At 37.0% G+C, this 10,531-nt stretch overlaps 2 protein-coding genes across 2 annotated transcripts; one reads left to right on the top strand and one right to left on the bottom strand.

The window, feature by feature from the left end:
* Nucleotides 1–317: 317 nt before the first annotated feature.
* LOC131594724 (protein PHOX4-like) lies at nucleotides 318–5,632 on the top strand. The gene is made up of 3 exons (XM_058866929.1): nucleotides 318–3,350; nucleotides 3,429–3,668; nucleotides 5,230–5,632. The coding sequence occupies exons 1-2, from the start codon at nucleotides 1,154–1,156 to the stop codon at nucleotides 3,575–3,577; spliced, it is 2,346 nt and encodes a 781-aa protein (XP_058722912.1). The 5' UTR covers nucleotides 318–1,153; the 3' UTR covers nucleotides 3,578–3,668; nucleotides 5,230–5,632.
* Nucleotides 5,633–9,480: 3,848 nt separating this feature from the next.
* Nucleotides 9,481–10,290, bottom strand: LOC131597091 (uncharacterized). Its single transcript, XM_058869805.1, has one exon. The coding sequence runs from the start codon at nucleotides 10,288–10,290 to the stop codon at nucleotides 9,481–9,483; it is 810 nt and encodes a 269-aa protein (XP_058725788.1).
* Nucleotides 10,291–10,531: the final 241 nt, after the last annotated feature.

Genomic DNA, 10,531 nt, shown 5'->3' with positions numbered 1-10,531 from the left:
ATTTCAAAAATGTAATTTGTATGACAATTTACATTTATAGTGAAGAAAAATTCATTAATAATTAATAAATTTAATTTAATAAAAATATAATCTCTTTTAATAATTTTATTAATTTGTCTAAAAAACTTAAAGTACATTAAAAGAACCATCATGAGAGAAGATACATATAATATAATATTAAATAAAAAGCAAGAAAGTTGTGAGTTAGTTTAGTTGGTTCGACATGTGTACGCCACCTCCCACTAAGATTCTCCAAAACCATACACAATATTATTCGTTATAATTCTTTTTCCAACGAAATATATTAAACAAATAAAAAAAGAAGAACAGAGTGTAAGAAAGAAATTGCAGGTTTCGGTTTTCCATATAACAAAAATTCAACATTATCTCTCTTTTTCTTTTGTGGCGTTTACGTCAAGAATGTTAAAATCCTGCAATTTTCTATAAACCATGCTTTAGGTTTTCTTCCATTTCACACATTTCAGATTCCTAACTTTGAAGCTTTCTCTCTTTATTCTCTCACCAGATAAGTTTTTCATTCTTTCACATTTCTGTTGAATTTGTTGTTTATCCTTTTCACGAATTCAGTTTTCTGATAATTCCTGAGAGGAATTTCGTTCTTGTTCAAATCTGAGTTTGGTTGTTGTTGTTGTTGTTGTTGTTGTTGTTCCCTCTCTCAGTTGGGATTTGTGTTCATCAGAAACAAATCCTGATTTGCAGAGACGGGTATGTTTAACCTAGTTGTTGTTTCTTCAGCTTTGAGCCTTTGAGCTTGTTTCATTGTAGCTTCTGCTACTGTTGTTCTTGTATGCAGCTTTGAGCTATTTACTACTAAAATTTATTGTTTATTGAACTCCATGTGTTTGGTTTTTGATTTTAGGTTATTTTGTGAGTGCAATTGATAATAAAAGGGGGAAAATAGTGTCTGTAATACCAACACCTCTGAAAAAAGTGTTTCTGTGTCAGTGTCGGTGTCTGAAAGCGACACTAATATTTGTGATTACGTTTATTTATTTTAAATTATTATTGGTGTCAGTGTGTTAGTGTCGGTATTGTGTTTCTGTTGTCTGTACTTCATAGATTGTGAGTGTTGTGGTTTAGGAGGGCTTGCGTCTAGGATTAGTTTGTTTACTATTTGATTGTTGGGTTTAAAATGGGGAAGAAAAAGAAGCAAATAGGAGAAACAAGTGAAGAGAATGGGAATCATAGAGTAATCGAGGATAAAAGTCCGAATGTGTATGATAATGATACTATAGTGTTTATATCGATGGCTCAAGAGTTGAAGGAAGAAGGGAACAAGATGTTTCAGAAGAGAGATCTTCCGGGAGCTATGGTGAAGTATGAGAAAGCGCTTAAATTGCTTCCGAGTAATCATATAGATGTGTCGTATTTGCGTAGCAATATGGCTGCATGTTATATGCAGATGGGACTTGGTGAGTATCCTAGGGCAATTAATGAATGTAATTTGGCTCTTGAGGTTACTCCGAAATATAGTAAGGCTTTGTTGAAGAGAGCGAGGTGTTATGAGGCTTTGAATAGACTTGATTTGGCGTTGAGAGATGTTAGCGCTGTTTTGATGATGGAGCCGAATAATATCATGGCGGTGGAGATCTCGGATAAGGTGAAAAGTGCGCTTGAAGATAGAGGGTTGAGAGTAAATGATGCGCAGATTGAGTTGCCTCCAGATTATGTTGAACCTTCTTTTGAAGTCTCTTCTAAAAAGGTAGTGAAAGAAAAGAAACACAAGAAGAAGAGCAAAAAAGAGAAGGTGACGGCTTCAAGTGAAATTGTAGAAAATCAAGCTGAGGAGAAACTTGACGATAGAGGATTAGGAGTAAATGATGCGCAGATTGAGTTGCCTCCGGATTCTGTTGAACCTTCTTTTGGTGTCTCTTCTAGTAAGGAAGGGAAAGAAAAGAAACACAAGAAGAAGAGCAAAAAAGAGAAGGTGACGGCTTCCAATGAAGTTGTAGAAAATCAAGCTGAAGAGAAACTTGAAGAGACGGAAGACGAGGTCAACCTTGCAGCTCATAAGGCTGACGACAATCATCTCGAAGAGAAAAAAAAGGGTGATAAATCAAAAAAGAAGGGGGCCAAGAAAAAGATTGATATGCAGAAAGATGATGCTAAGGAGGTCAATGAAGAAAATAGTAATGGTATAAATGAACCTAAAAAAGCAGTGAAACTTGTCTTTGGTGATGATATAAGATGGGCTCAATTACCAGTTAATTGCAGCCTCTTGCAGCTTAGAGAAGTTATCTGTGACCGTTTCCCAGGCCTAGGAGCAGTTCTTGTCAAATATAGGGATCTAGAAGGTGATTTGATCACAATCACAAATGATGAAGAATTGAAGTTGGCTGAAACAGGATCAGAGGGTTCCATCCGACTGTATATAGTAGAAGCTAATCCTAATCGCGATCCATTCTACGACAAACTTCACGTGAAGGATGTTGAAATTGATAATGCTCCCAAGAATGACTGTGTGGTAAAATCAAACGACATTATTAGCCCATCTTGTGTTGAAGATTGGGTCATTCAATTTGCACAACTGTTTAAGAATCATGTTGGATTTGAATCTGACAGATACTTAGATTTTCATGAACTTGGGATGAAGCTCTATTCAGAGGCTGTAGAGGATACGGTTACAAGTGAGGAAGCGCAAGGCCTATTTGACATGGCAGGAGGTAAATTCCAAGAGATGACGGCTCTAGCATTGTTCAATTGGGGAAATGTGCATATGTCCAGGGCAAGGAAGAAAGTGTATTTTACTGAAGATTCTTCTAAAGAGCATATGTATGAACAAATCAAAACTTCATATGAATGGGCCCAAAAAGAATATGCCAAAGCTGGAGAAAAATTTGAAGCAGCCATTAAAATACAGTCAGATTTTTATGAAGGCTTCCTTGCTCTAGGTCAGCAACGGTTCGAGCAAGCAAAACTTTCTTGGTATTATGCACTCAGTAGTAATGTAGATTTAGCAACATGGCCCTCCACAGAGATTCTTCACCTTTACAACAGTGCTGAGGAGAATATGGAGAAAGGAATGCTGATGTGGGAAGAATCACAAGAGCAGGAAGTGAGTGAAACCTCCAATATTGAATTGAACAGGATATTTAAAAATATGTCATCAGATGAAACTGCTGCACTGGCGGCAAACATGAGGTCTCAGATAAATCTCTTGTGGGGTACCATGCTATACGAACGGTCGATTGTAGAATTCAAGTTAGGGCTACCTATATGGCATGAATCTTTAGAAGTTGCAATCGAGAAGTTTGAGCATGCAGGAGCTTCTCCAACAGATACAGCTGTAATGTTGAAAAACCATTGTTCAAATAACAATGCCGTAGATGGTACATTTTCTCTCCTAGTTAGAAAGTTTTATGCATGATAGATAAGTATTCATTTATATATACTAACACTTCCAACAGGTCTAGGTTTCAAAATTGATGAAATAGTACAGGCATGGAATGAGATGTATGAAGCTAAAAAGTTGCAGAAAGGAGTTCCATCCTTTCGTTTGGAAGCCATGTTCAGAAGACGAGCGTCAAAAATTTACCACGCCTTTGAGCTTGTATGAGTTGCATGCTTTTCTTCAAGTTTTTGAAGAATCGCAGAGCCAACACTCACATGTTTTGCTTCTGTGCTTGAATTGCTATTTTCACCATGAGGTAACCGAAAGTCTAAGATCTATACTGATAACGTTCATGTTATTTCTTCTTTCTAAGTAGTGTTTTCATTACCTGCATTTGTTTATCTGTATGATTTGTTCCCTGATTTGAACATTTCTGTAAAATGAAAACCTATGTGTGCATCCTGCAAAAGCTTCTTACAGATATGAGAATCATAAGTTGCTGTTGTCTGCAGAGTATTGGTGTAAGGTTTAGCAAATGAAATTCTCAGTATGGACTTAAATATATAACATAAGTATTTACAGTTATGGAAACTACTTCTCAATCTGTAAATAAAACACTCATTAAGAGGGTTTGTAGCATGGAAAGGAGTAGTAACAGAATGCTATAATCACAAGTAGTCATTAAAAATAGTTACAGTCTATGTAGCACTAACACTTTAGATTGAAGATGTGTTCGGTGTTTGACATTGACATGACACCGGTATATGTGGTTACATTCAACCAATTCCATTTTATATTTGTGACTTGAATAAACTTTTTCATGATCTTACTAATCCCGATCTAGTTCTATTAGAATCCCTTTTTTGATGTTTTTTTCTTAAGGGAAATAGATTAACTTATGAAATGTTTTCAAATATTTTCTTCCATGCACCACTTTAAAGATTAGTTGGAGAGATGATTGTTTTGAACATATATAGTTTGTACATAGCGTTTGGTAGAACTTATGGAAATAGTTTCTGATATGCCTAAATGCTATTTCCAGCTTATTTCAATATGCTCTTTAGGATAGCTTATGAAAACAACGTGCAACTTATATGAAGACAAGGGGATATAAGCTTTTCATTTTACAGAAATGTTCATATCAGAGATAATAGTTGTTTATGACAAAAGAGTGAAAAGACCTTTATTACATTGCAAATAATAAACTCTTAATAGTAATTGAACTGGTAATAGCAAGAAACGCATGTGCAATTGGAGGGTAAGCGGGGATGATTGAGAGAATCCTAGATTAGAAATTTTCATATTAACTAATAATTTGATATTAGCTGCTGGTTTTGATTACATGCATTGATATTAATGTATACTTTCATTAACAACTTTCAATTGTTAAGCATCTTTATAATGTGGTGCTTATTCTCTTAAATTATTGTTTTGGTAGTTTGCTGTTTTCATTAATTTAATATAGTGATTAGTCTCCCAAATTTACAAAATAGCAACTTAGTCCCAAATTCAAGAAGTCAATGAATTCCGTCCCTCAATTGAAATGTATCTCTTTTTCTTGGGTCTCTAAGCGAAGTGGTCACAGACACAACTATGAGGTCCAGAGTTCGAACCTTGGTGATGTCGTCCAACCTAGCAATATCTACTGTTTGCTAGATGTGCTAGGATTTGCAGACAATTGAAATATCTCTTTAATAAACATAAAAATCACTGCATATGACTTGAACAGTCTCTTGATGCATCAAGAACTAAAATACTGATTTACTCATGTTGGACTTAGCATTGCTTAATGGTTTTAGCTTCTTCAGTTGGATTTTATTAATAAAATATGACGATGACTTATCTATTATGCTTATCTTTGTTGTGTTATTCTGCAGGTTTGTTTTGCTATTTTCAGGAGTTTGGTTTCTAGTTCAATTAACATTGTAGTAATAGAAAAGAAGGGAAAACAACTATTCTTTGCATCATGCTTACATAGATGTTCGATGAACGTAGGAGATTGCAAGTTCCTTAACAGGTTGGGAAGATGGAGATGCAGGAATTGCTTTTAACTCAATTTCTGGCTTTGCTCACATTGCCTCCCCTTTATGGTTAGGTTTAGGATGTTTTGAATTTATACAGAAAACAGTGGGAGATATGTAATAGTTGGTTTGTGTTTTCTTTGTTATGTAATTTATTCATTTGTAAACTACTTGTTGAGTTAGTATTTCTTCATGAGATCTCCTTGTACTAGGTTTTTCTAAAGGATGATCATAGAAGCATTCAAGATCGATTGAGCGAGAGTAGAACTAGAATCAGTTACTTTGATAAAAAAAATTGTGTTGCATCTCTTCCACCATTTTAAAATGTTCTTTTGTCTTGTAAAATAAAGAAGAAGAAAAAAAACTATTAACATCCATGTCTCACGCCACTTATGTTTGAATAAACATCTGTTTAAATTTAAGTTTACTTAAAATGAGTTTGATTCAATGTGATTTATACTTAGTTCGAGAAAAGTTGACTTTTTGAACCTATGCAAAACTTTATCATTAAATTTAATTGGATGTGTATTCATTCATCTATCAACCATTGAATGCAATATATATATATATATATATATATATATATATATATATATATATATATATATATATATATATATATATATATATATATATATATATATATATATATATATATATATATATATATTTTTGGAGCAAATAGAGAATATATACATTCCAAAAAAACAGTTTAGGTACATGCTGATCCAAGAGGATCCAAGCTACAAAAAGACCAAATTACACAAAATTAGAGCTCATTCACATACACTACCATTTTGCTATCATTATGGCTTCTAGCTATAATTCTATCCTTAACCTCCAGAAAACACAATTGGCTATCCTTTGAAGGTTGAAATACTTTTAAGTTTCTCACAATCCACACATGATAAATTGCTTCAGCAATCCCCATTCTCATCAACTCCGCTCTATTGCTCTTGCCATTGGCTTCTTTGATTATCCATTGCAGTTCAGAATTCCATCCTTGGGGTCTGTGAGAAATCTTCATCCACCTCAAAAGATGTTGCCATAGCTGCATGGTATTAGGACATTTAAAGAATAGATGCTCGCAAGTTTCAGTTGCCCCACAAAACACACATAAACCATCAGTATTCACACCAAACTTCCTAAGCCTCTCTTTAGTTTGCAGCCTCCCTTGACAAGCCATCCACAAAATAAAAATGGCTCGCGGACTCGCCTTGTTTCCTCTTATCAGGTTTCTCCAGGGGACATTTTGTCTCTCTCCACGCAATTCATTATACACCATTCTAGTCCTGTAAACGCCTGCAGCAGTACATTGATTCCACGCATTGGATTGAAGGAGAATATTTCTGTGTTTGAACATCGCTTTCAGCATCCAAGAGTGATGCAGCTTAGGTATAAAGCTAGCAGAGTCACAATTTCGCAAGTAAAAGTGACTAACCCATAGTATCCACATCCTGTCTTTCTTAGTATGCAAATTCCACAACATTTTTCCAATGGATGCCCTATTCCAATATCCCAGATCAATCAGATTGAGCCCACCCGCAGCCACAGGGTCACAAAGATGCTCCCAAGCAATGGGGGCTTTATGGCTAATGCTATCACTTCCAGTCCATAAGAAACTACGACACATGCTCTCCACATGTTTTAAGATTTTCTTAGGTAGAGGAAATATTTGTAGCCAATAATTCGCAATAGAAAATAAAACACTTTTTACCAGTTGCAGTCTTCCAGCATAAGAGAGCATTCTTGTACTCCAATGATTAATTCTGCTTGTCATCTTCTCAATGAGAGGCTGGCAGTTGGCAATGGTCAATTTCTTATTGTCCAGTGGAACTCCTAAGTACTTGAAAGGCATACTCCCAATCTGGAATCCTGTTTCTTGCTGCAGCTGTACTTGTTTCCTACTATCCACACCTCCAAAGTGGATTTTGCTCTTGGGCAGGCTCATGTGTAAGCCAGTGGCAGAATAAAATTCCTTCACTTTATTCATAATGAGCCTGATGGAGTTGATATCTGCACTGGAAAAAAGAAGTATATCATCAGCAAAACAGATGTTCAGAATGCTAAGCTTGGCACACTTGGGATGAAACTTGAACTTCTTATCATTCTTTAGGTCTTGCAGCACCCTATATAAGTACTCCATAACAAGTACAAAGAGCAAGGGGGAGATAGGATCCCCTTGCCTCAAACCCCTCTTAGCTCTAAGGATGTCACTGGGCTCACCATTCAGAGAGAACCTGTAAGAAATAGTGGTTACACAAGCCATTATCCAATTAATAAATTTCAAGGGAAAACCTAAAGCAGACATAATTTGTTGTAAAGCTACCCACTCCACAGTATCATAAGCCTTCTGTATGTCCATTTGGATCATACATCTAGGTGAGATCTGCTTCCTTCCATACCCTCTCACAAGCTCTTGGGCCATCATGATGTTGTCATGTATTATTCTGCCAGGGATGAAAGCAGACTGGTTCTCATTTACAATGGATGTGATCACTCTGCCCAGTCTGCTTGTCAGAATTTTTGATATGATTTTATAGAAGGTGCTGCAACAAGCGATAGGCCTCCAATCTTTAATAGTCTGAGCTTCATTGTTTTTTGGAATGAGAGTAATCAAAGAACAGTTGAGTCCTCTATGCATCTTGGTATTCTGGAAAAACTCTTGGACTGTCTCCATCACATCTTTCTTAACCACTTGCCAAGACTGTTTAAAGAAATAAGAGCTGAAACCATCCAGTCCAGGAGCTTTTGTACTCCCAATGCTGTCTAGGGCATCCCATATCTCCTTCTCTGTAACAGGCTGGATTAAGCTAAGGCCATCCTCCCTCGAAAGAGTTTTACCCCTTAAAATGCACGGTACATCTATGCCCTGCAGGTTAGAAGTTGTCCCTACCAATGAAGTATAGAAATCCAAGATCTCCTTAGCAATATCTTCCCTGGAACTGAGCACCACACCTTGGAGAGAGGTCAGGCTAACCATATGCTTCTGCTTGTTTTTCTCTTTAACAATAGAGTGGAAAAAGGAATTATTCCCATCCCCCAAATTCAGCCAGTTCACTTTGGATTTCTGCATGAGGATTCTCTCCTCCACTTGATTCAATTCCAGAATTCTTGCAGTTTTCATCTTCACCTGGGCAATAGCATCACAGTCAAACATATTGTTAGAGAGATGAAGGTGAGCCTCATTTAAGTCCTGTCTAGCCTTCTGAATCTGCAGTTGAATATCTGTATAGCTCCTCTGAAGTTTCTGAACAGGACCCTGTAATCTTTTCAGTTTGCACCAAAGTCTCTGCATAGCATTACCCTTAGTCCTCTTCTCCCAGCTATCCTTAACCACAGCAAGATAGCCCTCCCTGGTAGTGACACAGTTCAGAAATTTGAACATCATTTTCCTCCTGGTTTGTTGTTGCCCCCACTGCACTCTCAGAGGGGAGTGATCTGAAACATTAGGGTGAAGCACCTCCACATGGGCATCCTGAAAAGTTTGAAACCACTGGACATTAGCAATGAGCCTATCTATTCTGGAGTAGATAGCCCCATCAGAATGATTGTTAAACCAGGTAAAATGTCTCCTTCTAGTGGGAGCCTCAAATAAACCTGTCCTATGCATCATGTTTGCCAAGTCTTTGTATTCAGCAATGTTGACTTGATTCCCTCCAATCCTGTCCTGACTGGTAAGGACATTATTATAGTCACCCATCACTATCCAAGGTAGAGATGTATTAGTACCTAAGTTCTCAATTTGTTCCCAAAGGCACTTCCTTCTTTCTAGTTGATTCATAGCATAGACTATAGTAGCCAAGTAATAGATCCTCTTATCAGCACTTATCACATCTAAGTGAATAAACTGCTCCTCCTTCTGTAACAGAGTAACTGTCACCTCTTTATCCTTCCACATAACCCAAATTCTCCCATTATAATGATGCGAGTAGTTGTCTATGTAGGTCCAATTATTCCCAAATTTATTTCTAATTCTACTAGCATTAATCTCCTTAACTCTAGTTTCAAGCAAAGCAATGATAGGAAGATGAAAAGTGGAGAAGTAGGAGCAGACCTCTCTGTGTTTTGCTTCCTTATTGATGCCCCTCACATTCCAAGTGGAAATCATCTTCTACTACTACTCTCCCCTTCTGGATTATCTCCAATCCCAAGGGGTGTAAACGGATTCTGAACCAGCATAGTATTTCCAGGTGGGGTGAATACAATCTTCTTCTTAGCTTTATCATTACCATTAGTATTGACAAGAGCCCAATTTTCATCCTGACTTGTATTGCTAGGCTTATTAATCTCTGGGATGGTCCCCTCTGCCTTGGTATCCAGTTTATTCTCCTCGATAACATTCTCATTAGGTTTGGTTGTTTGTTTCCATACTCTTTGAAGAGGCTTCTGTTGTCCAGTCACCTTTTTGTTAGAACAGTCATGACCAATTCTAAGACATGATTGACAGTATTTGGGCCTCCATTCATATTCAATTTTCTGTTTCCATTCCCTTCCATTATGATCCTTGATAGTAACTTCCTCCTTGATAGGTTTAGTGATACCCACCTCCACTAACACCCTAGCATATGAGATTCGCAACTTTCTTGCTGTGCATTCATCAGTCGTGATAGGAATACCAACAACACTTGTGATCTTAGAGATACTCTTCTCTCCCCATAAGTGTAGTGGTAAATTTGGCATCGTGATCCATAAGGGAAGAACTCGAAGTAAGTCATCCTTCAATTCAAACTCTATCGACCAATATTTCAAGAAGAGAGGCTTACCAAAGATGAAGTATGGTCCACGTTCCATAACTTGGCACAAATCTTCATGATTCTTGAATTTGACAATGAAGTACCCAGTCTCATTATAGTATAGTTCCGGTAGAGACACAAAGTTCCAGGTCTTCTCCATGAAGTTCTTCACTGCGTGCATCGAGAGTGATTCACCAAGAACGAAGAGGATAATCGCATTCTCCTAGTATTGTTTTTCCTCCTCCACATCACCATCCTCTATGACAATTTTCTCTTCTCCATCAATGAATTGGGGGGCAACAAAAGCAACATTCATTCCCTTGCTCAAATCTCTATTTCCCTATATGATTTCTACCCATGGTTTCATCAGCGCCGTTCCCTGATCTGGAGGATCTTTCATTGTCGCCGGAGTCGCCGCCTTC

Source organism: Vicia villosa, linkage group LG4 (genome assembly GCF_029867415.1).
Source record: "Vicia villosa cultivar HV-30 ecotype Madison, WI linkage group LG4, Vvil1.0, whole genome shotgun sequence".
Classification (NCBI taxonomy): domain Eukaryota; kingdom Viridiplantae; phylum Streptophyta; class Magnoliopsida; order Fabales; family Fabaceae; genus Vicia; species Vicia villosa.
Note: the sequence above shows the minus strand (reverse complement) of the source record. Positions and strands in the feature narration are given on the sequence as shown.